The sequence below is a fragment of the Mus caroli genome, unplaced genomic scaffold (genome assembly GCF_978045245.1).
Source record: "Mus caroli unplaced genomic scaffold, Mus_caroli_1 scaffold_10, whole genome shotgun sequence".
Taxonomy (NCBI): Eukaryota; Metazoa; Chordata; class Mammalia; order Rodentia; family Muridae; genus Mus; species Mus caroli.
Window position 1 is genome coordinate 52,529,711 of NW_028227265.1, and position 15,786 is coordinate 52,545,496.

At 42.9% G+C, this 15,786-nt stretch overlaps 1 protein-coding gene across 4 annotated transcripts in view; it reads right to left on the minus strand.

Annotated features, from left to right (window-relative positions):
• Nr3c2 (nuclear receptor subfamily 3 group C member 2) overlaps positions 1 to 15,786 on the minus strand; it is a 348,267-nt gene that overhangs the window by 45,192 nt on the left and 287,289 nt on the right. For all 4 annotated transcript variants that reach the window (XM_029480834.2, XM_029480832.2, XM_029480833.2 and 1 more), the window contains exons 5-6: positions 15,234 to 15,572; positions 13,697 to 13,841 (exon numbers count right to left, since the gene is read on the minus strand). In XM_029480834.2, coding sequence (XP_029336694.1) covers positions 13,697 to 13,841; positions 15,234 to 15,572 — 484 coding nt within the window. The remainder of the gene's footprint in view (positions 1 to 13,696; positions 13,842 to 15,233; positions 15,573 to 15,786) is intronic.

The window sequence follows — 15,786 nt, forward strand, 5'->3', positions numbered from 1 at the left end:
TGCACATTCCCGATCCAACCAAAGTGCATCAAAAATATCAGAAACACTTATGCCTGAAGTGACCATGTAGAAATGTTTTTTCTCGTCATTATTTTGTGGGCAATATGGTAGGACAGTCATTTCACTACCATCCCAATGGTTTTAGCCAGAAAGTGTCTAAAGGGTGTCTGAAGGGTGAGGGAGGGGGTGTGTCATTTGCACCTGTAGATCTGGTATCCATGGGCATCCTTTAGCGATCAACACTCTGACACGAAGGGACAACAAGAAACATAGAAAAGAGATTAAAAAAACATCCTTCCCGACTAGCAGAAGTTAATTTTTCAACAACAATGTCTTGATTGTAGGCTGTAGACATCAACAGAAGACAAGAAGACTCAGAGGTGAGTCTTCCTTTATGCATACACATTGAGGATATAAAAAAAGCCATTTAGTTTTAATGAGTGACTCTAGTTCCTTACTCGTAAGAGGGAAGCAGAAAAGGCTAGGGTTTTCCCCAATCCCTATGGAAATTGTAGAATTCAAACAAAGCTAATTACCAACTTATGAATGTCATTGTCTACTTAGGTAAGACCTGGGGACAAACACTTGTCCCTCACTGCAGCCCAGATCTATATCCCCAGACCCTGATGGTGTCAGCTTTCCTAAAGCAAAGACCACGTGATCCTAACATCCAGGGCCTGGGGCTGTGAGGAAGGACTTCCGTTCTAGTGAGCCTGCAGTGCAGCCATCTTCCTGGCAGCCTTGCAGAGTGTCAAGGACATTATCTAAGCCTGGTGGGTGTAGATGCTGGGGCAGGAAAAGCTACAGGGCAACTCTGCTTGTATTTTACAGCTTTCCTTTCCTGGGAAAGTCTCACTAGTTGAAGAAAATATATGCTAAGAGCCAAGCTCTGTTACCAGAGACACTATTGCATCTGGTAATGAAACTGGGTCCTCAGTGTCAGTTTTGGGATGCCATAATTCCAGACGAAGGCGGCCTCCTTTTGTTTCAATTATTCTATAAAAGCCAGTGCATTGTCTGCTTGAGCAGGAAAAAAAAAGAATGTTCAACTCAATTAATTTATTAGACATTGGTCATGTGTCCCCTCTTATTACTGATTCTGAACATCTGTCACAGAGTAGATTTTGTTCAGGACATTATGAACAACTGCATCATTCATTACTGGGGAAAAGAAGTGTGACACTACTCAAACACTACACCAGGCATGACCTCCATTTCCCATAAGACATGCATATTGCATGATGCCACACACATGGGGCCTGGCCTCGATGTTTATTTGGTATTTCTGTTTATATAAAAATCACTACTAAAGGTGGCCAGGAAATATGGACCTGGTATTTTCTAATCTTCCCCTTTCTGCTGATAGTCAGAGTCAAGGGGTGTGTTGTTGCTCTTTAATGGCAAATGATTTGTTGAGGCTTTGGTGCCCGTTGCCTGAAAGCAATGCTTGAAGATCGGGATTTCCAATGTGTCAGTTCCCTGTGTCTCAGGCAGGTCTCAGGCTCAGTTCACAGGGCAGCCTGACTAAAAAGAGGGCTGATTACAACCAAAGGTTCTTCACTGTAAGTTCCACACAAAGCATTGGTTGTGCATGGAGGCTGCCATCAAGTGTCAAGGACATTACCTAAGCCTGCTTGTGATGTGACCTGCTCCCAAATCCTGTGTTCCAAGTTCCTTACCAGTGTGATTAGATAAAGAGGTGGATCTTTTCCTGGGTGGTTAAATCATAACATTAGGGTCTGGACTAATTATTAATCTCTTTGCATTTGCTATAATCAAATACCAGATGAGAAATACCTTGCGGTAAAAAGGGTTGATTTGGGCTTACGAGTAAGAAGGCATATAGACTATGACATCAGGGAAGGTCTGTGGAAGGGTTATGAGAACTGTGGCTAATCACACTGCATTTCCAGTCAGGAAGCAGAGAGAGAGGAAATGGAGAGAGGCTATATCCATCTTCCTACCAGGCCCCAACTCAAGGTCCCCTCGCTGGGACCAAGTGTGCAAGCCCACATGGGACAGTTCACATTCAAACTGCAATAAGGTCTTTATCAAATTGACAGGGGCAACATTTTTGGGGGGGGGGGAAGAGGCATAACATCTCTTCTCCTGAGAAGCACTGCTGTTTGGAAGCAACCACGGAGTGCCATTTGGAGCAAAAAAGAAGCCCCTCACCAGACACCAAACCCGCTGGCTGGCAGCTTGATTCTGAACGTCTCAATTTCCAGAACAGTGAGAAACACATTTTCTTCCTTATAAATTACTTAGTCTTTGGAATTTTGTTATAGTAGCACAGACAGACTGATGTAAACAATGACAGAAAAACTAATAAAGCAGAGTCGCCCTGTGGGGTTATGTTGGGAATAGGAAGGACTGTGACTGGTAGTGTTCTGAGAACAAATTTTCCATTTAGGAATACCATCTCACCTTAGAATATGCTGTTTCCATTGGAGCCAAGCAGCCACTTTGCCCCAGAAGTTCCCTTCTGTCCAGAAAACCTATGAGTTCTTTGTCTTTCTTATTTTGAAAGTTAAGATAAAGGTCTGTAATTTTTTTATCTAATAGATGCAGATCTGGTGGTTTCATTTGTGCCACAAGAGACATGGTGTGGCTGCAAGACCGAAGGATGGGAAGACAAAGTGTGAGGTGCAAAGATGGGAAAGGAGGAAATGGGGTGAGAGTGGGACGTGGTGTCCTCTGTATGGAGGGGACAGCCAGTAGAGTCACAATGATCATGTTCCCTTTCTATTCCTGAGTATCCATCTGTGAAACGTTGTCACCTGTCATCTAGCATCATCATGCTAGTCCTCCCTCGGGCACCCATGTCTCATTTGTCCTGTAATCCATCAACCATCCTGTAGAACAGTAGGGGACAGACTACATTATTTACTCTTCTGTTTTTGTATTTTGTATTTTTTGGGGGCGGGCATAATCACGTGGCTTTGAATGCTGTAGATATTCTGCATATTTACTGCTGACTTGGGAAGTTGATAATCAGTGCTCATACATTTTTGAGTTCTTTTTTGAGTAGTGTATGATGCCTCTGCATTATGAGAGTATATGTGTGGGTACATGTATGTCCCAGAATAGGTGTGCATTTATAGTCAGAAGAAACCCTCGGGTCTCAGTTCTTGCCTTCCAGCCAGTTTTGAGACAGGGTCTCTGTGCACTGGCTACATAGCCAGACTAGAGGACTCTCCTGTTGCCATCCCCCATCCAGTTGTCCACATGGCAGCTTTTCAGATGTGTACTACTTACTGCACCCAGATTTAAGTGGGCTCTGGGAACCCCAACCCATGTCCTCATGCTTGAATGGCAACCATGTTACCCACTGAGACATCTTCTCAGCAGCAGCCATAACGTTTAGTGAAGTAATAAAGAGATTAAATTTTACATCCAGGGAAGTGAATAGAATAGTCACTTATGTTGTCATTTAGACAATTATGCTTCAACCCAAAACAACCAATCACAGCAGACTGAACGTGAGATACAGATGATACACACAAATCAACTACTTTTCATATAAGCCAGACTAAAGGAAAGACTTAAAATACAAAATAAAACAAAGACAAAAAAATCACTCTCCTAATGTTTTGGGAGAAAATGGTTATTTTAATAGAATGATTATATAATATTATTTATAAGAAGACAGTGGTTTGTTATCTTTATTCTATTTTTGTGGTGTTGGGGATTGAACCCAGGGCTTTATGCATGCTAGGTCAGCACTCTAATGCTGAGTTATATCCATACCCCTGTGGTTATTTTTAAATAAATTAATATATTAATAGTTCTAAAATTCTGTTTGGGCAATTATCAATAGATAAAAACTTCTATAAAGGAAAGGCTCTTGCACTTCTCAGTGATTTTGAGAATATAAAGGGGTTTCATGGATCAGCAGTGACCTGCTGGTGGCTTAGTTCCTGATATAGATTAGAAATAAGCCTTATGTCTCTAGTTGCATATGTAGCAGAGGATGGCATAGTTGGCCATCAATGGGAGGAGATGCCCTGGTCTTGCGAAGATCATGTGCCCCAGTATAGGGGAATGCCAGGGCCAGGCAGCAGGCGTGGGTGGGTTGGAGAGCAGGGCAGGGGGAGGGTATAGGGGACTTTCGGGATAGCATTTGAAATGTAAATGAAGAAAATATCTAATAAAATTTGTTTTTTTTTTTTTTAAAAAGAAATGAGCCTTAGCAAAATAAGCCATTCACTTGACCACAGCAAAGCTGTTAGCAAGACTGAGCCTTTAAGAGCTCTTTAGTACTACTGTGGTATCAGATGGGAAATACAACTGATTGAAATGTGGAACTAAACTTATTCTAAGAAGATTCAGTGGTGCTATCTATACCCTGGTGTGTTTCCACTTGCTTTAGATGGTAACTTATGAGAGATGATGTGTGATTGGGTAGCAAGGGCTCCATGTTATAAAGCACAGGAAACATTATGATGTCTCAAAGGCTTACACTATAGCCTGAAAGGGAGCAGTCTTCACTTAGCCAAAGAAGCTGAGCTCTAGACGGAGGGAATCTTGGGTCTTCCTCATTAAACAAAGAGGGAAAACAACACCATCATTACAGAGGTGAGAGGATTAAGAACAAAGGTGTACTTGAGCCCCTCTGAGGCCCCACACACCTCATGATTACTTTGCCCCCCAGGGTCCACAGTGATAGAGAGATATCACAACTTAACAAGTCAAAGGGAGGGAGTTCATCAGCTGCCCAATCCCCCTGATGCCAATGGAGTACTGACATCCTCTGTCCAGGGGCAGAGCAGCACAGAGATGCTGGCCACATCTGGGGTGTGCTGTCCCCTCAGCAACGGATGGCATCTGTCTTGCTTGTTTCCTCTATTATATACTTACTTTTGATCAGGAAACTTCTGGTTTCTTTGGAAAGTCAGTTATGTCAAATGATGCTTTGCTAAAGCAGACACAGGGGAGGATGTTAAGTGATAAAAGCTTCTTTGATAACACACGTGTATTGGTTCGCCTTACATTGCGTAGCTGAGCCCCATTTGTCATGACTCTTATAGAGAGAAATGCACCAAAAAACTTCTGGTGGTGTACTGGAAGTTTCTTACCGATTTCAAGAATTTGGGCTGATTAGCAGAATGCTGTCAGCTGATTACAGACTCAGATGGTATTTGGTAAGACAGACTCACATGGTAAGTCAAGACTCTTGGGAGGACATGTGATGTTTAGAGGGAATATAAGTAGGATTAAATAGATTGTGGTGGTGGTGGGGACTGCATAACTAGCTTTGCAAGTCTTCATTAGCTGATCTTCACTTCAGTGAAAGAGGTGTGATAAAGAACTTCTCCTCTGTCCCCGCACACCCTGCCTGTCCCTCCTGCTGACTTGTGCTTAGGCTGAGGCCTGCCTGTTTCTGCTAGGTAGTGCCACTGTTGCTGATTCATGTTTGCTATCCCAACACTCCCAAACTGGGCTGCTGGTATACTTGTAAGGTGTTTGAGAATGGCTGGCGCTGCCAATGCTGAATCCTATGGACTGAACTGCTGGTTTCCTGACAATGCAGACTAGATTTGCTCCAAAGAACAATTTCTAAACAATTCCTAATAACCTTCCTTTTCCACTACCTCTGGTGGGTAGTGGGCTAAAAAGGAGATTAAAGCATTTAAGAACCCATATTAAAAGTAGGTTTTGAAAAAAAAATCAAAGCTTACATACTTTTTCAAAAAATTATTTGTGTGTGTGTGTGCATGTGCATGCACATCCACATTGTATACCTTGTGGTTGTTAGAGGGCAACTTTTCTGAGCTGGCTCTTACTTCCTTCCTAGTAGGGTCTGAGAATCAGACTCAACTGTCCAGGCTGAGTATAAGTGCCTGTACCTGCTGAGCCATCTTGCTGGTCCTCTGTTTCTTTTAAGAAAGAGTCCAATGCTAGAATCCAAGGAAACAATTCCCTCTTCCAAGCTCTTCTACATATGGTCCACTTAATAAAATGAGCTTGGGTGTACGGGACCACAGACAACCAAATTCATCTTTCCTGCATGGCGCAATGAAAAGGGATAAAGCCACATGATCCCTGTTCCACTCTAGACTTGTCTAAAGCCAAGAGCTGAGGAAGTTCTTTGTGCGCCAGGTGATAGGCACACCTGCTCACCTCTGTCAAGGCTTGGCCATACCATCAAAATGATCATCTCTGCACTTTGCAACCTGTCACCTATGTAGGTGAAAAAGCCTGGAGTCCTCTTTAGTTAATGAGTTGAGTTTTAAAAATGAATAAATATTGCAGTAGTAGGAATTGAATCAGAACTTTGCATGCCAGGCAAGTGCTCTACCATGGAGGAAAACCCCAAACTCTTGTAATCTTTAGTTTGAAATAGTCTCACAAGTTGTCCAGTATGGCTTACACTTGCCTTAAACTTGCCTCAGTCTCTAGAGCAGTTGGGATGAAATGCATAAGTCACCATGCCCAGCTTTTTAAGGAGCATCTTTGTCTATGGAGACATTGAAGTAGCACAGGGCATACTTCAACTCTCACGGTGTCTTCTGAGCCCAGCACACAAGCTGGCTTTCTCATGTGGAACAGAAGTGAAATGAAGGAGCCCCAAACTAACCACACACATGCTGGTCACCCCAACAGTGCAGCACTCCTGCACACTCTGCAATACAAGGTCACGCTGGGAATTGGATGGTGCAAGTCCCTATTTCATCAAATTACTCTACTGTCTTTAGACAGGGGACTATATGAAATTAAACCGAAAAGAACAGACGTTACACTTCATCTCAGCCCAAGGCCCTGAAGCCATCAGCTTTAACTGACATATTCCTTGCCACCTGACCCAACCCTGCAATAGAATTGCTGCAGAGAAAATAATTTTTGTCTATAAAAATTTCAGTGAAGACACTTAGTGATTTTATTTATATGGAAGAGTGCTTTGAGCGGAAGGGAACAAAGCCCTGTGAGCACGCTAACTGAGGAAAGCAATATGCTAATATCCAAGGCACAGCGCTTTACGGATAATGTAGGATCTTAAATTGTTGTTGACTTTTATTCAGCGTGGAAACAGGCTCCCTGTACTTAGGCAGCATGCCGCACAGCCGTGTTTCTGAGATCACTGCCACTGTCTAGGATCCCAGGACAGCTACGGGCAACTACTCTCAATCCCATATTCATCTTGCCTTCATTTCCTCCTCTCCTCCAAATCACCCAGCTTCATTAACTCTTCAGGAAATTTCTCAAGTGCTCTACAAGAGACATCATGTAAAAATGCCTAACAGATGGGAGTACTATTGAAGTAAAATTTAGATAAACTCTGCAGGAATGACTCCATTCAAAAGTTCAGAGCCTTTGAAAGGACCCAAAAGCACAAGAGGGCAAGCTCCACTGGACTCTCTCTCCTGAGTCTCACACTGCTGGAATGACTATCAGCAAACCAAAATGACTTACCAAGTGCCAAGGATGTATACAGCATTTCGTTAAGACACTGGGGCTGATTGTTTAAAAGCATACTTTCTGGAATAGTCGGGGTACAGAGAGTACAAAAATCACCAAAAGGCTGACATAGAAATGAACCTGTTTTAAAGAGGTCTGGTGGGATGTAGCTCAGTGGTAGAGCATCTACCACTACTACTACAGTGGTAGAGTGGTAGCTCAACCTCCAGAAAAAACATGTTTTGTTTGTTTGTTTGTTTAGTTTTTGACAGGGTTTCTCTCTGTAGCATAGGCTGGTGTTTGAACTCTTGATCTTTCTGCCTCTGCCTCCTGATGTGTGGCACCATGTCCAGTTCTAACTGATTCTTATCACTATGATCGGTTGAGAAAGGGAAAGGGAAATGATTTTTTAAAATAAGGGTGACTGGGGAAATAAGAGTGATGGAGGAAATGTCTTGCTTAGAGAATTGATCCTGCCTTTCATCTGTCCTCATATACTCAATTGTGACTTGAATGTGAGCTACCCCTACAGGCTCACATAGTTGAACACTTGGTCCACAGCTGGTAGCAGTGTTTAGAAAGTGTGTGGCCATTAAAACACAGAGCTTTGCTGGAGGAAGTCAGTCACTGGGGGCAAACCTCGAGGATTTGCAGCCTGGCCCAAACTCTTGTTTACATTCTCCTGGCTGAGTATGGATACAAAGTAACCAGCTAAGACTCTGAGGCTGTCACCATGTTTCCCCTGCCATCATGGACTCTACTCCTCTGGAACTATAAGCCAAAATAAACCATTTCAACCTTAAGTAGCTTAAGGAAGAAAGTAACTAAGACACACCCCTACACCACTGCTTCCTGTTTGCAGACGTTCCCTTATCTGTCCTCCCTTAGACCCTCCCTTCAGGTATAACCCCGTTCTAGTTTATTTATGTGGCAAAGATTAATCTCATTTCAAAGTGCAATGTCTGTTCTCTGCAGTCAGCCACCGACCACTTTCTACTGATGGACAGTGTTCTTCTTGAGAGTCTCAAATTCAGCTATCTTTGGGAGCCAGGTATCTCTGAGTGAAAAGGACTTGTGGATAGCAGACACTGGGCGAACTACCATGTACCACCTGAGGAGGGACATCACTGCCCACCATAATCAGGCCACTTGCTCTTCAGCTGCAGCATAGCTGAGATTTTCACAGGTACTATAAAAAGGGGAGAGCAGGCTCCCCACTCTACTCAGAAGTTAAAGAAAAAAAATAAACAGAGAGACAAGTGTAAGTTTTTTTAACATTATGAAGAGGCAGTGAGTGTGTGTGCATGCATGTGTGTGCATGCATGTGTGTGCATGTTAAGATAGACATGGACAAAAAGAAGAAGGAAGAAAGGAAGATTACATACTGTAAACCATAAGAAATCCTCACTAGAAAGGAGAAAGGGCTTGGGCAGGGGGAGGAACTTACAAGGAACTAGTACTGAGGAAACTGGTTGAGATTTACCCCACCTTTAGGCCCCTCTCATCAGGACTGCCATTCTCTGTCACCGGATGTGACACATACTGCAGTGGCTTGGTATCTTGGTGTTTTGGGGCAAGGGTTTTGTCACCCTGACTCCAGCTACCCCAAGGATGCCCTGACTTCCAGCCTATGCATAGAAACACTTTTGGGACACAACGACACTCTATCAGTCAGGCCTCCTGAAATTCCAGAGTGTTGGGTACAAGGTACCCACAGGCATTGTTTGTTGAGAGGATGGCTGGGAGAACCATCACTGAGGGCAATGGAAAGTGCTGACATAGTGACTCAGCAACCAAGAGCATGAAAGGTTTTGAGGTGTGATGAAAACATGGCATAAAATAACCAATCACTGAGCTGTCTGCTCTAATGGTGCATGACATCACAGGCAACATAGTACTTGGAAGATGTGGGTTGACCTCACTTCTGGTACACCAGCTGAGATAGCCTTTCTTCCTTGGAGATCCACTCAAAGTCCCAAGAAGAGGCCAGAGAGCTAGCACTGAATCCTACCCCTCCCTTCTCCCCAACAGTCTTGGGACCATAGTTACACAACTTTCAGATGACAAACATTATTATTAGAGAGAGATTATATATGCCTTCAATAGACTTCTCATTTTGAAATACTGGTCAGGGCTTAAGAGAAATTGACTAAAGCACCTAATCTTAATTTCTGGGGTGTGATGGGGGGTGGGGTGGGGAAAGAATGCAAGAAAAAAAAGGAAAAAAATCTTTCATTACAAGCATAAGTGGAAGTTTTAATATATGTGTTGAACTGATAAAGAAATTTGAATAGTTGCAGTGATTTTTTTTTGCAATACGTAGTACATTGTTTCAAGGTAAAATTGAATAATTAATCATTTAATACTTATCTGAAAAGTTTTGAATTTATAATAAGAAAAGTTCTTTGCTAAAATATTAACTCATATTTTCACTTCAGTATTTAATGAAAAAAATTGCAAAGAATGTTTCCTTTATTATTCCCCATTTCCTGCCTCTCCTCCAGCTCAATATTGCTAATGTGTAGCTGAAGGATAAGATCATCAGACATCCTCAGACTCATTTCAAAGGCCAACACAAAGTTTTGTTCCTCTGTGAACAGCGATAGTCCTGTTCATAGGCACACCACAGCATCATATTACCCTCCCCCTCCATAGCCTTCATTCTTGTAACCAGAAATATGAATCCCAAAACCCTTCTCAGATAATTACTAGCCTGGTGGGTTAATTTGTTCAATAACTAATGTATCTGGCAAATATTTACAGAGCTTAGGCTCAATGCTAGATGCTAAACATTAAAAAAAAAAAAAAGACTGCCAGAGTCTGAAGACAAAAGTAAGAATTAATTAAACTGTCAAAAATCATGTGTTTTCCTGCTGACTTTCATGTGTTCAAAAGGAGTCTTCTTGGGTACTTTGCTGAACATTTTGTCTTTTGATGTTATGTATGTTTTAAAATTAATACTTGACTTTAAAAGCAAAGGACACAAGAGGAAACACACGAGTTAACTTCATGTGTGAACCATAAAATACTACTCAGAGCTGGGCATGTGGTGCAGTTCTAGATGCTTTGCCTAGTGTGCATGAAGTCCTGAATCCTTTGCATAAACTGGTGGAATGTCTGTAGACATACAGCACTCAGGATGCTGTATGGCAAAGGCAATAGGATCAGGAGTTCAAGGTCATGGAAGGCTCACAGTGAGGTTAAGGTTAGCCTGGGCTACATGAACCCTATCTCAAAATAACAAACAAACAAACCCCACAAACAAATGAAAACAAAACAAAAAGCAAAATACTTTATAATTTTGAAAAGTAGAAATAAAGAGACTGTTTAACAGTTGGGAGTAAGGAATCACTTAGATTTTATATCTAAAGTAGGTGAAGGACCAGAGCCAAAGAGCAACATGATGATTAACTTAAACTAACAATGGGGAAAGACCCTGAGCTGACATTTCTCCAAAGAAAATATATCAGTGGCCTTTTGAGATTGCCCAATATTACTAGTCCCCAGAGACATGCAATGCCCAACTATAAGGAGTGGTTGTAAAGGATGAATATTCAAAGGAAAAAGTATTGGCATGAATATGGAGAAATTGGAACCTGTTTTCAGCTGGAAGGTTGTAAAAATGTTGCAACTTCTGTGTACACCATTTGGAATTTCTCAGAAAGTGCAATGGAGAATTAGCATATGCCTGGAGGGTCTACTACAGGTATGCATCCGTCCGCATTGAAAACAATGTGGGGATGTGAATGAGAAATGTCCCCCAGAGGCTCATCGGTTTTGCTATTTGGTCACTAGTTGCTGTCACTGTTTGGGAAGTTAGACGGCCATGCCTTGCTGAAGGAAGTATGTCAGGAGGGGAGGGATTTGAGGTTTTATAGCCTTACCTACCTAACCTCCTGCTTCTTAACCCATCTGTTGTCTGCATTTAGATGACATGTCAGGCAGCTTCTTTCTCTTCACACCAGGCCTTTCCTGACATGTTGACTCTTGTCCCTCTGGAATCCCAAGCCAAAAATGAACTTTTTCTTCGAGTGCTGTTGTCTGGAGGTTTGATCCCAGCCACAGTAAAATACCTAATACTGCTGTCCGAGAGGTATTTGCACACCCACTGTACTAAAAGGTGGCCAGGCAGCCACATGCAGACACACTCAGCTTTCTGGTTTTTTTACAGCTGTGCTCTATGAATGCAAGGCAAACACCTACTCAGTGAATACCGAGCCATTTCCCAAGGGGCACCTAAAGGTGAGGACCCACTGTGCCTCTGGGCACTCTGTTTCTTGGCTGATCTCTAGGTAATCTTGTTCGGCGTGTATTTCTGATCAGATGCATTATTTAATACACACTGCTGAATCAACACAGAACTCACAGCAACAGCAAGATAGCTCACGGCTGTGTGATGAGGCTTTTCCTCTCGACGTGGCACCATTCCAGCCTTGTTGAGCTCAGAGGCACTGGGCTGCACAGCAGCACTGAGCGCTCTGCCTATTTTGAACAGGGACATTACCAAGAAAAGCATAAAAGTGCAGACAATGTAGCAAAGACAAGAAATCATATAAGAGGCTTGGGCACAGTCTCAAAAAGGCAGAGCACAGCCTGCTTTGCTCCCTGCTGCAATGTGCCCTCGATAGTGACATTTATTTTGCATTCTACATGTGCCATAATGATGGATAAGTTACTGTGTGCATTTGTAGTGAGATCAAAACCAGATGTAACCACCAACAGTCACATTCTCAGGGAGAGAATATATAAATAATGAGGACGAACTACATATAATTAAGGGAATACTGCTCAGCCATGAAAAGGAATGCAAACTGAAGACATGCTTCGGGGTAGGTAAACATGGACAATATTATGTTTAATGAAAATAAGCCAGGCACGAAAGGACAAATACTGCCTGATTGCATTCTGACACGGTGTCTAGAATACAGGTAAGTTCATAGACTGCAGGTGCTAGAATTGGGGCGGGGTTGATGAAGAATTATTTCTCCAAGTATTTGGAGTGTCAGCACGAGAGGGGGTGAAAAGGACTGGAGGGGGACTCTATAAAATAATGATGGCTATAAAATAGCTCAGATGTCAGAGTATTCACATTCACACTTTATGAAAACGTGATACACATACTTAGGAAGATTAGGCAGATCACATTGATCTTCTGTTCAAACAGAAATCAAATGCACAGAACCTTCCGGTGGCACCCGAAGGTTCTGATACTTGCTGTTTAGCAATACCAGCTGATTATTGAGGAAAACCAGGCAACTTTAAAATGTGCATGCCAGTTCTTTGGCTTTATTTTTTGATGAAAATTTATACCATGATAGCATTATTCTGAGCCCTTGCCAGAGTGGAGTTGTCTCAAGACCCTGTGATGGTTTTACACTTTCCTTGGAAGAAAATGACTGTGGCAGTAAACCATATGAGCTGGGGTTCCTGGCAGATGACCACATGGGTTATTGTGGTATCCTGGCATGATGTTCCTTTCCTTCACCATCCGCCCATTTGTCATTTGATACCCTCATTCTAGAAGCCTCCATATTCACGTCTCTAGACAGAGCCATCTGTTAGAGGGTGGCTGGAGTTGTAATCATAATTCCGGTGCTCCCTTTTAAATATTTTTTGACCCAACAATTACAAAGAGGCATTGCGGAATATAAACATACAAGAAATGTGCTAATGTGAAATGCAAACACTAATAAAATGTAAACTCAAAATAGGAAAGCATTCATAGCCAAAGAGAAGAATCTACTAAAATTTGTTCAGTCTTTTAAAACACATCATAAAACAAGAAATGTTTCACTGCAGAATAAGGTTCTGGCTTCTTTTATGATCGAAAGGAAGGGTAATTATGATTGTCAGGAAAACACATTGAGCAGCTGTGTACAGTTAACAAAAGACCCATTCTGTGATGCGCTCGGAAACGGCACTTTAAATATTCACATTTCCTAGAAATGAGCTTCATTCCAACTGGAGCAGATACGAAAGAGATCGCTTTCTATTAATCATGGCATTGGACCAGGCGAGTTTTCGGCGCCAACTGGATCCTCTCTCTCTTGGGACAGTTCCCACATACATGATGTAACAGTTACATATACTGATTTATTATTGATAGACTTGTGTATGTTAAAGCATTGTAATGACTGATTTTTAACTTTTCAAAATTCAATATAATTTAAACTCTTAAAAATGCTCGTTTCAGTAGATTCTTTCACACTTGTACATCTGGCTTAGAGATAATTTTTAAAAACAGCATAACAAATAATTCTGCAGTTTGTTTTATGAGGGCTAATTAATAGGTACTTACTCATTAAAAACTAGGTCTGGTGCAAAATAGAGAAATTGGCTGTTCGTATGTTTGTACGATCTCCAACTCAAGGCAAACGATGATAGACACATCCAAGAATACTGGATGAGGGTAATTTGGTCCTCAAGAGGCAAGTTTTTAAATCCTAGAGAACAGAACAATTAATCACCGAAAGACACTTAGCATGTGAGTACATTCCAGGAAGAAGTCGGCTTTCACTACCTTTCTCTAACAGACTCAAATCAATTCCACAGACATCTATGGGGCTGTGCACCTCGCTCTGCACAGACTTCATTTTAAATTCACACTAAATACTTGGTGCGGAGGGGTTGAGGGAGGGGGGAGCTGCTGGGACAAATGACACTGAAGAGTCCATTGAGGTTCTGCAAGCTGGAAGACATTGCAGTCACCTGCAACACTTGCTTCATCCCACACAATCAACAGCACCGGCTTAAGGGGGGGGGAGGGTTAACTGTCATCATCTGCATGTCTGTAATGCAGGACCACTTTAGTCTTTTTGACTCTGTGGTCCACGTTGCCTGGGATACCAGCTGTTGACAGTGTTCGGCCGCAGGGTGGGCATCCATGGTCGACCCCACTGTGCTTTTCTCATTCCTTATTTCCAGCAGTGTCATGCTATTCTCTGGGATGAAGCCCCCATATTTTTCCTTTAGGCTGCAGGTTGACCACAGGTAACTCATGGGCCAGGGCAATGTGAAAACATTTCTCCATGATGTTTCTGTAGGCTAACAGGATCTCATTAACAAAATCCTGCCTGACAGAAAATAAACACCAGTAGAGAGTTCGAGAGTGCTTTGTGGGAGCTAAGGGCAGGGAAGGATTCTGTTTGCCTGTGACATATGTGCAAGTGTATGCATGTGCATGTACAGGTATAGGTGCCGCCATGTGGGTGCAGTATGGAGAAGTCATATGTGGGCGTGGCTTGTCTATCATTGTCTACTTTATCTTTTGAGGCAGGGTCTTTCTCCGAACGTGGAGCTAGGCTGTCTGGCCAGAATCCAGGGATCCTTCTGTCTCTGTCTCTCTCCAGTGGTGGGGTTACAGGCCTGCCACTTCTCTGAGATGGGGACCATATGTAATGTAATTGTCGGTTCTGAGGATCCAAACTCAGTTTGTGTGAAGGTACTTTCCCCACCATCTCTTGAGTCCCAAGCAGGATTTATTTATTTATTAAGCAGAAGAGTTTATTAGAGTGTCTTATCTAACCCCTGCCAGGCTTCAATTAAACCTAGGTGCTGTCCTGCCAAGAGCCAGCTCAATGTGACTTTACTAACAGAATGTATTTTACCTATTACTACTTGGGGACAAAGTAATCCCTTTCTTTGGCAAACACCATCCGTGTGTCTGCCTTAAGAACAACGGAAGTATAAACCTGCATTCTTGGAAGGAAAGAAATGAACCACCACTTCTGCCACCACTCTGCTGCCATGAGTCTTTGGTACTCATGCCAGGATGCTATGCAAAGTGGACACCGGGGCCCGCCATCAGGCGGAGCCTGAGCAGCCCTCGGTCCTACCTGGAAGTACCTTGGCCCACTTCACGACTTGGATCATCTGCTTGCCCGCCAGGCGGTTGAGCGTGGAGAGCAGGCTCTCGGCGGTGTCTGGCTTGGAATTGTCGTAGCCTGCATACACGATCTCAGGCTCAATGTTCTCCAGGATCATGGACGGGGACGGCGTGAGTGCACGTGTGATCGAGGCGAGCTGCGGGACCAGTGCAGAGTTCACTGATGGCTCCTTGGTAGGAGCAATGTATGTGGTCCCCTCTTCTGGGCTCTGGGGTGGTGGCGGTGGGGGCTGCTGTGGCTGCTCCTCGTGAAGGCCTTTTAACTTCCCCAGCTTCTTTGACTTTCGAGCTGTCAAATGCAAAAATCAGAAAGGATAAGGGCAAACGCACATATCATTTTGAACACATTGCATGGGTACAACTGACTTCCACACGCCACTGAGTTGCAATCAAGGAAGGCTCTCTCCTAAGAAACTCCTGTACAAAAGGATTACTTTCAAAATAGTTTAAGGTAAATGGCCAAGCTCCCAAGTCAGTACTATGTGAAACAGGCTACCCCTGCT